This window comes from Mustela nigripes, chromosome 7 (genome assembly GCF_022355385.1).
Source record: "Mustela nigripes isolate SB6536 chromosome 7, MUSNIG.SB6536, whole genome shotgun sequence".
Lineage (NCBI taxonomy): Eukaryota > Metazoa > Chordata > Mammalia > Carnivora > Mustelidae > Mustela > Mustela nigripes.
The window spans coordinates 25,818,010-25,833,439 of NC_081563.1; the positions used below are offsets into that span (position 1 = coordinate 25,818,010).

The window sequence follows — 15,430 nt, forward strand, 5'->3', positions numbered from 1 at the left end:
TAATCAGTCATTTTGGGGAATGTAAAGGGACTCTCAGCCTGAAAAGTCTGAAAATAACTGTTGGAGATCTAATAATACATTATTTAGCTATTTAGATATTCAGCTCTGGGTCATCTTACTGAATACACCATAACAATCTTCTTTTGAAGAATGAGAATAAGCAATAACCAAAAAGGAGGGTGTGATAGGTAGAATGACTCTCCATGTTACAACACAAAAATATCTTCAATTATTAAATTTGTTAAGTACAAAAAGTACAGAAAAATTATACAATATGCTATATACTACTATTTGCTGAAAAGGTATAGGAAATGACGATATATTCATATGTGCTTGTATATGCTTAACAAATCAATGGATGCTCAAGAAATTGATAAAAACACATACCTATTTAAGAGATGGGGAATATGAAACATACAGGGGTGGCAATGGAATGAGCCTCTTAATTAATCCCTTAATTTTTAAAATGTCTGAATGTAGTCACAATATTTTTAAATTTATAATCCCATTTAAAAGAAAATAATCCTAAACCAATATTAAGCTACAATTCACATGTATTTTCAATTTCTAGGTTGCCCTAATCTCAGGGAGGGAGAGGGGGGAAGCTGACTCTTTTTATTAGCTCTGAAGAAAAACAGTATGGCTCGCCACTAAAAACTTATCCCAGAAGAATAAGCACTGGTCAATCTGATTTCTAGGACACAATACAGAAATGTTTTTTAAACCTATAAATAAATTTACCATCTGAAAAAGCCAAAACAGCAATAAGTAATAAGAAAATATTCAGGTGAAACTAGCAGTTATTTTATTAACTTTTTTATACTTAAAAGATGTCACTGATGGAATTAAATGCAAATTCAGATATTGCACATGACAAAAAAATCAGTGAACATGAAAACAAAGTAAAATAAAAATTATCTGAGGCACCTAGGTGGCTCGGTCGTTAAGCATCTGCCTTAGGCTCAGGTCATGACCCCAGGGTCCTGGGATCGAGCCCCCCTCCACATTGGGCTCCCTGCTCAGCAGGGAAGCCTGCTTCTCCCTCTCCTACTTCTCCTGAGTGTGTTCCCTCCCTTGCTCTCTGTCAAATAAAATCTTTTTTTTTTTTAAGATTTTATTTATCCATGTGAGAGAGAGAGTGAGAAAAAGCATGAGGGGAGAAGGTCAGAGGGAGAAGCAGACTCCCCATGGAGCTGGGAGCCCCATGTGGGGTTCGATCCTAGGACCCTGGGATCATGACCTGAGGAGAAGGCAGTCACCCAACCAACTGAGCCACCCAGGTGCCCTAAATAAACAAAATCTTTTTTAAAAATTATCTAAAAGGAAGCACAGAGAGAAAGAAAGGAAAAAAAAAAAATAATTCCCAATTAACTAGAGGACAGTATCAAGCTATTTAACATACTTTTAACTGGAGTCTAGAAAACAAAGGGGGTAAAAAGAAAAAATATTTGAGGTAATAATGACTAAAATGACAATTTTTCTAAATTTGCTGCAAACTATAACCCAAGGATCCAAGGAACTTGGCAAATTCCAAAAAGGATAAACTCAGAGATTACTCAAAGGCACATACACGATGATAAAATGGCAAGAAAATGGTAATAAGTTTAAAAAAAAAAAAAAGGCTTAACACAACCACAAGAAAAGAAAAAATCTACTCTGTTGAAAGAAACAAATATTTTTTTAAAATCTCACAGAATTCTCAGAAGCTGTGCAAGCCAAAATTCAATATAATATTTATAAAGTGCTAAAAGAAATACTGTCAGGCACCTGGATGGCTCAGTCAGTAGAGCATCCAAGTCTTGATTTTTATTCAGGTCATGATCTCAGCCCCTCAATGGGCTCCCCCTCAGAAGGATCTGCTTGAGATTCTCTCTCTCTCTCTCCCCTTCTCCCCTCCTGCACATGTGCACTCTCTCTTCTCTCAAAAAAATAACAAAATCTTCAAAAAAAAAAATTAGTCATTAGAGAAATGCAAATTAAAACCATAATGATAGAACTTCACACTCATTAGGATGGCTATTATTAAAAGGAAAAAACAAGTGTCCACAAGAATGTGAAGGAAGTAGAATCCTTGAGCATTGTTGGTAAGAATGTAGAATAGTGCAGCTGCTGTTAATATCAGTTTGCTAGGGGCACCTGGGTGGCTCAGTGGGTTAAGCCGCTGCCTTCGGCTCAGGTCATGATCTCAGGGTCCTGGGATCGAGTCCCACATCGGGCTCTCTGCTCAGCGGGGGGCCTGCTTCCCTTCCTCTCTCTCTGTGATCTCTTCCCTTCCTCTTTCCTACTGTGATCTCTCTCTGTCAAATAAATAAATAAAATCTTTTAAAATATATATATATCAGTTTGCTAATTCCCCAAAGAGTTAAATATGGAATTACAATATGACCCAGCAATTCCACTCCTAGATAGATACCCAAAACAACTGAAAGCAGGGACTCAAGCAGATACTTGTACACCAACATTTATAGCAATACTATTCCCAAAGCCAAAAGGTACAAACAACCCAATCATCTATCAATAAGTAAATGAGGGGTACCTGTGTGGTTCAGTGGATTAAGCCTCTGCCTTCAGTTTGGGTCATGATCCCAGAATCCTGGGATCAGGCTCTCTGCTCAGTGGGGAGCTTGCTTCCCTCTCTCTCTCTCTCTCTCTGCCTTCCTCTCTGCCTACTTCTGATCTCTCTCTGTCAAATAAACAAATAAAATCTTTAAAAAAGAAAAATAAGAAATAACATTCTGATACATGCTATGCTATGAATTAACCTTGAAAACATGCTAAGTGAAGTAAGACGGACAAAAGGACAAATACTGGGCGCCTGGGTGGCTCAGTGGGTTAAGCCGCTGCCTTCTGCTCAGGTCATGATCTCAGGGTCCTGGGATTTTGAGTCCCGCATCGGGCTCTCTGCTCAGCAGGGAGCCTGCTTCCTCCTCTCTCTCTCTGCCTGCCTGCCTCTCTGCCTACTTGTGATCTCTCTCTGTCAAATAAATAAATAAAATCTTTAAAAAAAAAAAAAGGACAAATACTATATAAGTCCACTTAAATGAGGCACCTAGGATAGGCAATTCATAGATAAGATAGAATGGTGGTTGCCAGGAAATGAGAGGAGTCAATGGGAAGTTAGGGTTTTTAATGGGTACAGACTTTCATTTGGGGAAAACATGCTAGAGATGGATGTTGGTGATAGTTGCAAATTTTATGAATGCACTTAATGCCACAGAAGTGCACACTTAAAAATTAGTAAGATAGACAATTTTGTGCTGTTTATTTTACCCCAATAAAAAAAAATTGTCTTTGTATAACTAAGGCCTTGCTAGATAGTTCACATTAAGAATGTGATTTATGGTAAATGCCTGTTTTTGTTTTCCTGGTACCCTGGGCCACACTGTATCACTATGAGATCTCCAAAAGAGAGGAGGGCTGAAGACTGATTAGCTGAGGTAAGTCACAACCGTGCTTCAAGCCTACAAGACTGCCCTGCCAACTGTTCCCCAATAGTACCCCCCCCACTGCCCCCACCACCGCCGCCACATAAAAACCCTGGATACCAAAGCCCAGATGAGCTTCCCCAGTTGGCAGGACTTCATTTTGTTGTCATGCATCACTGATGAAAGAATTAAACACTGTCAGAGCAACGCCACTGAGAGGACAACTAGACCCTTACACTTGTTTTCTCCTCTATTCCACTGTATGTACTTTTTCCTTTCCTCGATTTTAATCTGCACCTTTTCTCTGTAATAAACCATACTTGTAAATATAACAGCTTTTCTGAGTTCTCTGAGTCCTTCTAAGGAATCATCAAACCTCAAGGTAGTCTCGGTGACCCCTGGCCCAGAGAGAAAAGCAAGTACCATGCAAACATTAACCATAAGAAAGCTAGCCTGGCTTTATATTATAAAACAAGGAATACTTCAGAACAAGAATTACTACCAGATACAAACAGGAACATACATAATAACAGTCAATTCCAGAAACAATCCCAAACATGTAAATCAAATAGCAGGATTCAAACTATAGGAAACAACAAATCAACAAAACTAAAAGCAACAATACACAAATCCAGAATTATAGTTGGAAATTTCATCACTGCTCTCAGGAATTAACATAAATAATAAAATAAGGAAAATCAACAGGATCATAAAAGATTTAAATACAATAACCCAACTTAACCTAATTAACATTTAGGAAGCATTCCACCCCACAACTACAGAAAACATACATTATTTTCAAATGAACACAGAACATTCACCAAGATAGACCATGTAATGAGCCATAAAACAAGTCTATTGTTAGTTGTCTGGGCCCAAGGGAGAAAAACAGATGCAACATTTCCTAAACTTATTTGACCACAAAGCCTTTCTGCAAAGGCATCTCCAGGGACTACTATTTCTCAGAACACTTTGGGAAAAGCTATCCCACCCATTTTCACCTCTTCCTATTTCTCCTCCTAGTTGTAACTAGCAAAATAAGGGAATCCATAAAAAGATCCTTTCCTTGGCTACTCAGCTGGAACTAGCCAATCTTATGAAGTACCTGCAAAAGTCCTAAAGCAGGAATAAGCCTGACATATTTGGGAAACAGTTAAGGGACCAGAACAGCCGGAACAGCATAAAGGATTAAGTGCTAGGAGATGAAATCAGAAAGTTATGCAGCAGAGGTCAAAGCATGTAAGACCTTCTAAACATCAGTAAAAATTGTGAATGTGATTTTAAGTATGAGGGGAGGGCTTTGAGAAAAGAATATTATCTCATTCATATATTTAAAAGATACCCCTCTCAAAAAGTGAAACAAGATGAAACCAGAGAGGGAGACAAACCATAAAAGACTCTTAGGAAACAAACTGGTGGTTGTTGGTGAGTGGGGATGAGGGAGGATGGGGTTGACTGACTGATGTTGTACATGTTGTAGTGAGCACTGGGTGTTGTTTAAGACTGATGAATCACCGACCTGCACCCTGAAATAAATAATACATTATACATTAATTTAAAAATTAATTAATTAAAAATGAAAAAAAAAATAAAAGATCTCCCTCTCTCTGCTGTGTAAAGAACAGAATGGAAACTAAGCAACCAGTAAGGAAGCTCTGGAAACCATAAACAATGTCAAAGACTACAGCAGCGTACACCAGACTTAAATGTGTATGTCAAAGAAAAAATGCCCAGTTTTTTCTGTAAAGAAAACTGTGCTGAGACGTCTTTAAGCATTTTCTTTACCTGGCTCCCAGGATATCTCATTCTCCACCTACTGAAATGCTTAATCTGCCTTCCTTAAGTGATCTCCCTCATCTCCCCAACCTGTTCAGGCTGGAAATGTTTTAAGGCTTAGGTCATGAACCTTTTTTCTAGCTATTCTCATTCTTGTGGTGATTTCACCCAGACACTTGGCTTTGAAAGCACCCATGGGGCGCCTGGGTGGCTCAGTAGGTTAAATAAAGCCTCTGCCTTTGGCTCAGGTCATGATCTCAGGGTCCTGGGATGGAGCTCCACATTGGGCTCTCTGCTCAGCAGGGGGCCTGCTTCCTCCTCTCTCTCTCTGCCTGCCTCTCTGCCTACTTGTGATCTCTGCCTGTCAAATAAATAAATAAAATCTTTTAAAAAATAAATAAATAAAATAAAACCACCCATCTGTATAATGATAATTCCCAATTTTACATCTCCAATCTAGGCCTCTCCCCTAAACTCCAGGCTCATGTAGCCAGGTGATTGTAAACATCTTAAAATTTAACAAACCAAAATTGACATCCTAACCTGCCTCACCCCATTTTTTTTCTAAGTCCTCCCTACCTCAGATGGTAGCTACTCCACTCCTGCAATTGCTAAGGGATAAACCTTAAGAAATACCCATGACTCTTCCTCTCACAGCCCACTTTCAAGTACGGCAGCAAATCCTTTCAGCTCTACCTTCAAAATCTATCCAGTAACCAACCACTTCTTACCCACCTCCCCTGCTATTACTCAGTCCAGTTGGACTAGAGCTTTCCCCTCAACTGGTCTCTCCAGTTCTGCCCTTGCCACAGCCTTCACCACTCCCCAAGGACCAAAATAGCAGTCAAATGGTTCTAGTAAATCTGAATTAGATCATGTCATCACCTGCTCAAAACCTTCCAAAAACTGCTCAACGAAAGCCCTTACAGTGGTCTTCAAGACTCACCCAACCACATCACTTCTGTGCCTCTGCTCCAGCCACTTACTTTGAACCTCTTATCACACTGCTCTGTCCCAGGTCACTTCGTGCCAGTTGCCAAGGACTCCTCACTGTTCCTCAAACACTCCAAGCCTGCTTTAGCCTCACGACCTTTAAACTTGCAGGACCCTCAGCCTAAAATTATTCCAGTCCCTAAAATCGTCTAGAATGCAAGGCTCACTCTCTCATCTACTTCAAGTCTCCACTCAAATGTCACTCAAGTGAAGTCTTCCCTTTCAATGTTATTTAAAAAACTGCAAACTTCTCTGCCATCCTTAAAACTCTTTATATACCAGCAAGCTCTGCTTTATTTGCTTTATTTTATTTTATTTTATTTTATTATAAAGCAAATATTATATACTTTCCTGTATCTAATATACTATATATTTTACTTATTTACCTTATTTATTGTCAGTCTCCTCCAAATAGAACACACACTCTAGGGATTTTTATGTTTCATCTCCTGTTACAAAACTAGTCCCTAGAGCAGTACCTTTCACAAAGAACTCGGTTTATTCAATATTGAATCACTGAATGTTAAGTAAAGCCTCTCCAGAAATGTCAAGTTTTGCTAGGCCCAGGGCACCTGGGTAGCTCAGTCGGTTAAGCATCTGCCTTTCAGCTCAGGTCATGATCTCATGATTAAGCCCCACATCAGGCTCCCCACTCAGGGTCTGCTTCTCCCCCTGCCCCCCCCCCCCCCCACTCATGCTCTGCGCCCTCTCTCTCTCTAATAAATAAATAAAATCTTAAGGAAAAAAAAAAAAAGTTTTGTTAGGCCCGAATCAAATCTTAGTTCCTCATCAAAGATAGCAAGGAGCGGGTAGATTAAAGCCCTATCTGCCTTACCTATCCTATACCTAATCACAGGATTATTGTGAAAATCCAAAATATATAAGAAAATGCTTTATAAACCATAAATCATATACAAGTATAGGTAAACGTCAAAAGTTTGAGAAAAATCTGAAATGGAACAGAAAAAGTCAATGTTTGGGAGAGCATATCTCACTATACCTCCTGGAGTCAGACTGCTTCCTGGAGTCCCTCTTCCACTTTCTACACCTTAAACAAGTTAGTCAACCTCTCTCAGTCATTGTTTCCACATCCATAAATGGAGATAATAACCTTGTAAGATCCTTTTGAGGATTACAGCTTATATACAAATATATGTAATGCACCTATGGAATAAGCTTAATGAAAGATACTTTTGTTATTCATTTTTGTCTTTCAAAAGGACAAAACCCCTAAAACAGATAAATACAAACTACACCATGGAGTTAGGAAAGAAGATGTTTTATTTGGAAATCATATGAGAAAAAAGAAGGAAAGTGAAAAAGAGCCAGAGGTAATCAAGCAATAATCTCAACAGTTTGCCTATTAAGTTTGTTCTTTCTTTGTCTTGCCCTTCTCCAAGTAAATCAGCAGGATGAAATGCAAAGAAAAATCAGCATACAAAACACCACATTTAGTAATCCAAAAAAGTTAATTTTTAATCTAAATATATAATCTCTTTTCTTCAAAGAAGAACATTTTTTTCTTTTATTTTTAATTTTTTATTTTTTATAAACATATATTTTTATCCCCAGGGGAAAGAAGAACATTTTTATTAGTTCTTTAAGCTTTTACACACCAATATGTATTTTGACACTCGATACTCAAGGCACATATCAAAAAAATAAAACAATTGTGGTTTTCCAACTACAGAACCAAGATATATTTTATTAAATGTTCAGAAATACGGCAAAATGAATAAAAACAACTCAAAAAGTAAAACTGCAATTAAGATATAGATTATACAAATGTTTCAATAATGTCCTTTGAAAGCATTTCACTTTCTAGGACACCAGTAATTATAAGAGGTACTACCAATATAACAACCATTTTCACAGGGAGGTACGGGGGCAGGGGAGAACCCCCACATTAAACACATACTTGGATACAAATAGCTAACGTAGTTATACCAATTTCAAGAACATTAAAATGTAATGTATCCTTTTGGGATGCTGAAAATGTTCTATTTCTGGATCTAAAGTGCAGGTTAGAGTATGTTGAACTTGTGTACATTTATCACACTGTACACTTGATTTGTATACTTTTTTTACTTGATTTGTATCTACATTTAGTTCAACAAAAAAATTTATGTAATGTACCTACTCCATACACATACAGCTATCAACTGAATGAATTCTTGATCTAAATACAAAAGGTCAAAGGATAAAGCCTTTAAAAGAAAACATAGAAAAGTAACTTCATGACATTGACACAAGCAGAGATTTCATAAATGGAAACAAAAAAGCACTAACCAATTGATAAATAAGACTTTAAAATCAAGCACTTTGATTCACCAAAACACCAAGATCCTGGAAGAGCTAAGTTAGAGTTGAATATACCTGCAATGCACATAACCAACAAGACTGTAACCAGAATATGTTAAGAACTACAAATCAATACGAAAAATAAACAGCCTAACAGAAAAAGGGCAAAAGGCTTAACAGATACTTCACAAAAGCAGAAATCCAAATGGCCAGTAACATGGGGTCCCAAATATGAAAAGGGACTCAACCTCATTAGTCATCAGGAAAATAAAATTAAAACTATATGCAATACCATTATGCACCAGTCCAGAATAACTAAAAATAAAAAGTCTGACAATAATAAGTGCTGACAAAGAGACAGAACAACTAGAACTCTCAAACATTGGTAGTGGGAGTGTAAATTTGTAAAAACACTTTCCAGAACTTCAGCAGAATCTACTAAAAATGACCATACCATAACCATGACTTAATAATTCTACTCTAAAGTACATAACCAATAAAAATGCATATACATGTTCATCAGGGGAAAAAAAGTACAAAAATGTTCATTGCAGGGGCATCTGGGTGGCTCAGCCAGTTAAGCATCCAACTCTTGATCTCAGCTCAAGTCTGGATCTCAGGGTCATGAGTTCAAGCCCTGCACTGGGCTCCATGCCTGCACTAGGTATGGAGCCTGAATACATACATAAATAAATTCATTGCGGCAAAACAACCAAACATCCACCAACAGTAGAATGGATAAGCTATGGTATATTCACATAACAGAATACAGCAATGAGAAGAAACAAACCACAAGTGTTAATCTCCTAAATTTAATATTGTACAGAAGAAACTCAAATAAGATATACTTTATGATTCTGTTTTATGTAGATTTCAAAACCAGACAAAACTTTTCTACTGTTAGCAGGAACACAGTAAGGGTTGGGGATTCCAGTACTGACATGTTTCTTGAGCTGGGTACTAATTAAATAAATGTGCTTATTTTGTGGAAATTCATCTAGTTGTACATTTTTCTTCATGGGATGTCACGATTCTATGAAAATCTTAGATAAAATGGGGACCCAGCTGGTGAATCAGGATTTCTAATCCTTTCCCACAAGCAACACTCTTCACCGATACCATACTCAGAGACTTAACTAGCAGTAGTCCTTTATCACCCCCACTGCTCTTCAGGATTGAAATAATCAGTATCTTTGTCCATAGTTCCTTTATGCCAAGCACTTTAACATTCATTCATTCATTCAAATACTTACTGAATACCTACTATGCACCTACTGTGCTGAGTACTTAAGATACAAAAAATGAGCAAGACAATGTTCCTAGCTTCGAGGAGTTCCTACCCTTACTGAAGACCACACACATGGAGGCACCTGCGTGGCTCAGTCAGTCAAGCATCCAATTCTTGGTTTTGCTTCAGGTCATGATCTCATGGGTCATGAGCAGGAAGTCTGCTTGAGATTCTGTCCCTCTGTCCTTCCCCTCACTCATATGCACACTCTCTCCCTCTTTCTCTAAAATAAATAAATCTTTAAAAAAAGAAAGAAAGAAAAAGAAGACGACAACCACACATACATAAAACCAAATAAATGTACAGAGATACACACAGGACATTATGGAAGTACAAAGGAACAACAAAAACATCCTGGGAGAGGTCAGGCATTAGGACAGTCTTCGTGTGGGTATGAACACCTGAGTGTTTTTAAAGGAGTGGGAATTATCCAGGCATAGTGCATTCCAACAGAGCAAAGAGCTTGTGTAAAAGCACAGCGTATTTATTTTTTTTTTTTAAAGATTTTATTTATTTATTTGACAGAGAGAGATCACAACTAGGCAGAGAGGCAGGCAAGCAGGAAGCAGGCTCCCTGCTGAGCAGAGAGCCCGATGTGGGGCTCGATCCCAGGACCCTGAGATCATGACCCGGGCCGAAGGCAGAGGCTTAACCCACTGAGCCACCCAGGTGCCCCAAAAGCACAGCGTATTTAAAGAAACAACTGCAGCTGCTACATGTTGCTTAAGGGTGTTAAAAACAAGGACTGGGATGGGGTGAGAAGGAGTGGCCCAAGAGATAGAAGGATGCCAAGTCATGAAGAAATTTAGACCTTTCCAACAGGCAAGATGGGTTAATAAGATTTATGCAAAGGAATTATGTGGTCAGACAGATTATTCAGGGAGTGATGTAGAGGATGAACTGAAGGAGGGTAAGGCTGGTAGAAAGAAGGCTGGTTAAGAGGCAGTTATAACTGTCTTGACAGAAGATAGTAAGAGCCTAAAATAAAATAAAAGCTATACAAAATATAGAGAAAATACAGAGTTTAGACACATTATGCTGCTGGTCTAGAGATGGCACTTTGAAAACCCCTAATCTACACTACAGGTTGGCATATTTTTCTCTAAAGAGCCAAATAATAAATATTTTAGGCTTTATGGGCCACAGGCAGTTTCTACTTCTTGGTTTATGTTTGTTTTTAAACCCTTTGAAAATTACAAACTGTTCTTAGCTAGTAGACTTGACCAAGATAAAGGCTGTAGGTTAGATTTGGGCTGCGGGCATAGTTTGCTGATCCCTGCTATACACGGGTAAAGAAGTGAGGATTAACCTTCCCAGAAGATTAATTAGTTCCCTACTCAGAAACTTCTCCCTTGGTCCTGACTGCCTGCTGAGCAAGTCAAACCACTATGCTGCACAGCACTCACAGGCATCCATACTCTAGCACCAACCTACTCCTCCAGGCTCAAGAACTATATACTCCAGTACGAATCTTACATTCTTATTAAATTGACCTCCTTACATTATTTGCCTCTGTATTTTGTGGTTTTCCCCAATGTTCTTTTCTCCTCTCTAACCGAACTAAACACCATTCCTTCAAACCACAATTCAAATCCTACTTTGAAGTGATTCCATAATCCTCAGAACTCCTAAAAGCACTACCTCAATGGATCCAAAGTTTATTTGCTATCTTATGACTTACTTCAAATAAACTGTAAATTCTTTGAGAACAAAGAACAATTTATACTTTTATCAAAGGGCTAGCATATAACAAGAGATAAATAAAAATGAAAGCATATACGTGTATATATACAAAACATATACTTAAACACACACACACACTCTTTTTTTTTTCCTCTGAGCTAGCTATGTAACTGAAGCAAATGTGATTTCACCCTTACTTATAACAGTAAGTGAATACTTTAATTCTGTGGACATTATCTGAATGCTGTAGGAAGGATAGAATGACAATCCACAATCACATCTGTCTCTCCTATTACTCAAGTTTTCAGAGCAAGTTGACTAGGGAAACAATAATAACAGGACTAAAAGTTTTCCATTGGTCAATGTTACCAACATAGGCACACTGCGATACTATTAAGTAAGTTACTAGACGAAGTCCAAGTTTACTTAACTATTTTTACTTCATTTATTTTTTATTATTTATTATTATTTTTAAAATATAAAATAAGATATATTTTTTTAAAACATAAAATACGCTTTAACAACTACATTGCTTTAAATTCACCCTTTATTACTACTTAAGTTTAAAATCACACATAGACACACACACACACACACACATGCCACACATGCTTTGAATTTTTTAACAATAAGTTTCTCTAGGACAATTCAAATTATCAAAATGGCATTATTGATTTCACTGAGTATTTAGGGAAAGAAGATTACATTTCAAATTTTTAAGAAAATAGTCCATTTTGGGAATTGTTGAATCACTATATTTTATAGCTAAAACTAATATAACACCGTAAAAAAAAAAGTAAGAAAATAGTTCATTTTCATTCACTACTGATAAATAGCTATGATCAGAGAATGTTCTGAGCTGGATTAAAGGATTCTTCTTATAACTGAGATTACTGAAGAAGTCTTTTCAAGTCCAAAGTGTGAGCCATACTTTATTTTACTACCCCAAAAATATTCAAGAATCTATAAAAATTCCTCAAGAATCATTTGCCCAAATTTCAAGGCAAACTACATTAAAAAGTATAAAACACTTATAGAAAGATATAGAAAAGAAAACCAAAAGAAATAAATCAAAAGTTGGCCATGAAAGTGAAAACTGAGACTTGAAAACACATTGAAGAAAGCAGCTTACTGACTTGTAACCCAGAAAAGACAATTATGCATTGATAAATTGAGTATTAATAATGCACTTAATGGAGGACAAGCCCAGGAGCCAGGGACTCTTCTATTTCTCAATTTCTGTTCTGCCACTGGCTAGTACCGAGTCTTGGGCACATCCCCATATGCAGAACAAGAAAAGCTTAACTGACATTCTCAGACTGTGGGAATTGATTAAACGTTTATGAAGTACTTTAGGATCATGAAGGGAAGCCAAATGTCACTTGCTTAGTACAAAAATACAGCTACCTGTTAGGCTTGCAAATCCGATCATTAGGATTCTTTTGTGTCTACTTAACACAGCAAATCTTCAGTGAGTCAGTAAAGTGCATGTATATGGGAGTACGTTTAGCAACTTCAGAGAAATGAATTTTCTTCCAAATCTTTGTTGTTTCACAAGCCCTGTCACTGCCCAGCCCAACTATGTGCAAAAGGAAACATGATGCGATCCACAGTAAAGTTAGCTCTAGTTATTGACAAGCCAACAGCAAATGACTGAACACTATTAGGAATCACAGTGGAACTTTCTTTGTTAACTTACCAGAAATGTGACTCCTGAAAGTAATCCCAGGAAACAGTCGTCCTAACAAGACGTTCGTTAAAGGGAAAGTCCCTAGGCTTTCTTACATAAAGACGTCTAAAATGTTTGCAGACACTGTCGACAGAAGGCTGAATTCGCGCAGACCCTAATCTAATTTCGCTAGGTAGTTCCAGCACCTGCTCGGTGGTGAGCGACTGGAGACTGGCGAGGCTGCTGAGCAAAGTGCTGATGCCATCTCCAGCTGCCCCTTTCCGCGAATGACAGTAACAATGAAAACACTGACAAAAGAGCTGGGAGGCCACCCCAAGCCACTGCTTGGCAATACTTCCACCCTACCCCCAACACACAGGAGCGGCACAGCCCAGAAAAGGGCCTCCTCTGCCAGACCTCGCAGGCGGAGACCTCGTCTCTCGTCTGGCAGCGTGAAAAAGTACTACCCGGCACTCCTTCCCAGACAGCCGAGCACCTGAAAGGTGAGGGGCACGCTGCCCGTCTCCGAGCCGCCGGCGGAAGAGGGACAAGACTTCTCGCAGGAGACGGGTGAGCGGAGCCCGCGGCGCCCACGGCCAGACCCAGAGAACCGCCCGGGTCGCGGGCGCCTCTCGCACCGCCGGCGGGGAGCAACCGCGAGCTCAGGAACGCGCGTCCCTCCCTCGGCTCCGGGTGGGGGAAGCCGGGCTCGGGCGCCCGGGCGAACCGTCCTCCCGGGGGTGGCAGCGCTCGGCCGCCCGCTTCCCCGGAGCCCCAGGAGGCGACAAGTCGGCTCGGGTCCGGGAGCTCCAGGAGCACCTTCTTGCCTCGAGCCCGGTCCCGAGGGAGGGCGCGGGCTGCCAAGGCGGCGACTCTCCCTCTCGCCCAACTCCGGGGCGAGCGAGAGGGCGTCCGGCCCCGGGCTGCCCGGCGGGATGCCACCCGGGTGGGGGAGGCGGCCAGGCCGGCCTCCGGGCCGCTCCCTCCCCACGCGGTCCTCCCGCCGCCGCGCGGGGCCGGGCCGCCGACCTCGGGCGGCCGGGCGCCGGGCCAGGCGGCGGCGGCGGGCTGACGGGCCGGCCGGCCTGGGGCCCTACCTGAGGCTGTGTACCAGCTCCCGGCGTGACTGGCTTCCCGGCAGACCACTCGGTTGGACATCTTGGTGCCTGTGCCGCCTATGGTGCACGAGGATGAATGAGGAGGCGGCGGCGGCGGCGGCAGGAGCGGCTCCGCGAGGGGACGAGACACCACGGGCCCAGCCCAGGAGGAGGCGGCAGCGGGGAGGGGATCAGCCCGGCCCAGGAGGAGGAGGAAGAGGAGGAGGAGGCGGCGGCCCAGGAGGAGGAGATGGCAGCCGGGGCGGTGGCGGCGGCAGCAACAATCACCACAAACTCCGGCGACCGCCGGAAGATGGGGCCCGCGGCGGCTTCACCGAAGCCCGGAAAGCCCCGGCCCCGGCCCCCGGACTCGCCGCTGCTCCCCAGCCGCGGCTGGTTCTGCCGAGCCGCCCCCACGGCCCCCTCCCCTCCCAGCTGGCCTCCCCGAGCCACCGCCGGTGACCCCACCCCCGTGACTCCGCGCCCGCCCCCTCCCCCCACCCCCCGCGGGACTCCCCGCACCCACCCCCACCCCCGGCAGGGCCCTCCTGCCCGCCCGGCCGCCGGCCCGCGGGCCCCGCCCCGCCCCGCTCCTCCTCCAGCCGCGCGGCGAGGTTAACGGCGGAAACCGGACAGGCCAGACGGCATCTGGGGTCGGGCGGCCCCGCGAGGAGGCGGCGGCGGCTGCAGCTCCGCGCACACAAAAGCCCAGGGCCGGGGCCTGAACCGGGGAAGGCAGACCCAGAGAAGAGCCAACGCTTCCTTACTCGCCACTCTAACGGGTCCTGCCCACTGAGCATGCCCAGCAGCCGCGGCCAGGCCCGCCGAGGAATCTCAACGTGCGCGCTCCGCTCTCCGGGGTTTAGCGGCAGCAGCGGCTGGGGGGGGGGGGGGGGGGGGGGGGGGGGGGGGGGGGGGGGGGGGGGGGGGGGGCGGGAGGCAGGACGCAGCCGCAGGGCAAGCCCCCTCCCCCAGCCAACTTCCTTAAATGAAGAGCACCGAGGGCTCGCCGTTGCGGCTTTCCAAGAGGAAAGTCCGTCTCCTCCTCCCCCCGACCTCCTCATACACACGAATCTTCAGTGGATTCACACCCCCAAGGTCTCAGTCCCAGGGATGCAAGCCTGTGGCCACGCTGGGAAGTTCATTTGTAGAAGCAGGCACATGGTAGTGTGCCTGTGGTCTCTGCAAATGCTAGTTT

The 15,430-nt window shown here is 42.3% G+C and overlaps 1 protein-coding gene across 3 annotated transcripts in view; it reads right to left on the minus strand.

The window, feature by feature from the left end:
- Nucleotides 1-15,098, minus strand: part of MEMO1 (mediator of cell motility 1) — a 118,476-nt gene extending 103,378 nt beyond the window's left edge. The window contains exons 1-2 of one of the 3 annotated variants that reach the window (XM_059405385.1): nt 15,000-15,098; nt 14,233-14,310 (exon numbers count right to left, since the gene is read on the minus strand). In XM_059405385.1, the coding sequence (XP_059261368.1) occupies nt 14,233-14,293 (61 nt within the window). In that variant the 5' untranslated portion in view covers nt 14,294-14,310; nt 15,000-15,098. Of the gene's footprint in view, nt 1-14,232; nt 14,470-14,999 lie in introns of those variants that run through there. The other 2 variants (XM_059405387.1, XM_059405386.1) reach the window with 2 other exon arrangements.
- Nucleotides 15,099-15,430: the final 332 nt, after the last annotated feature.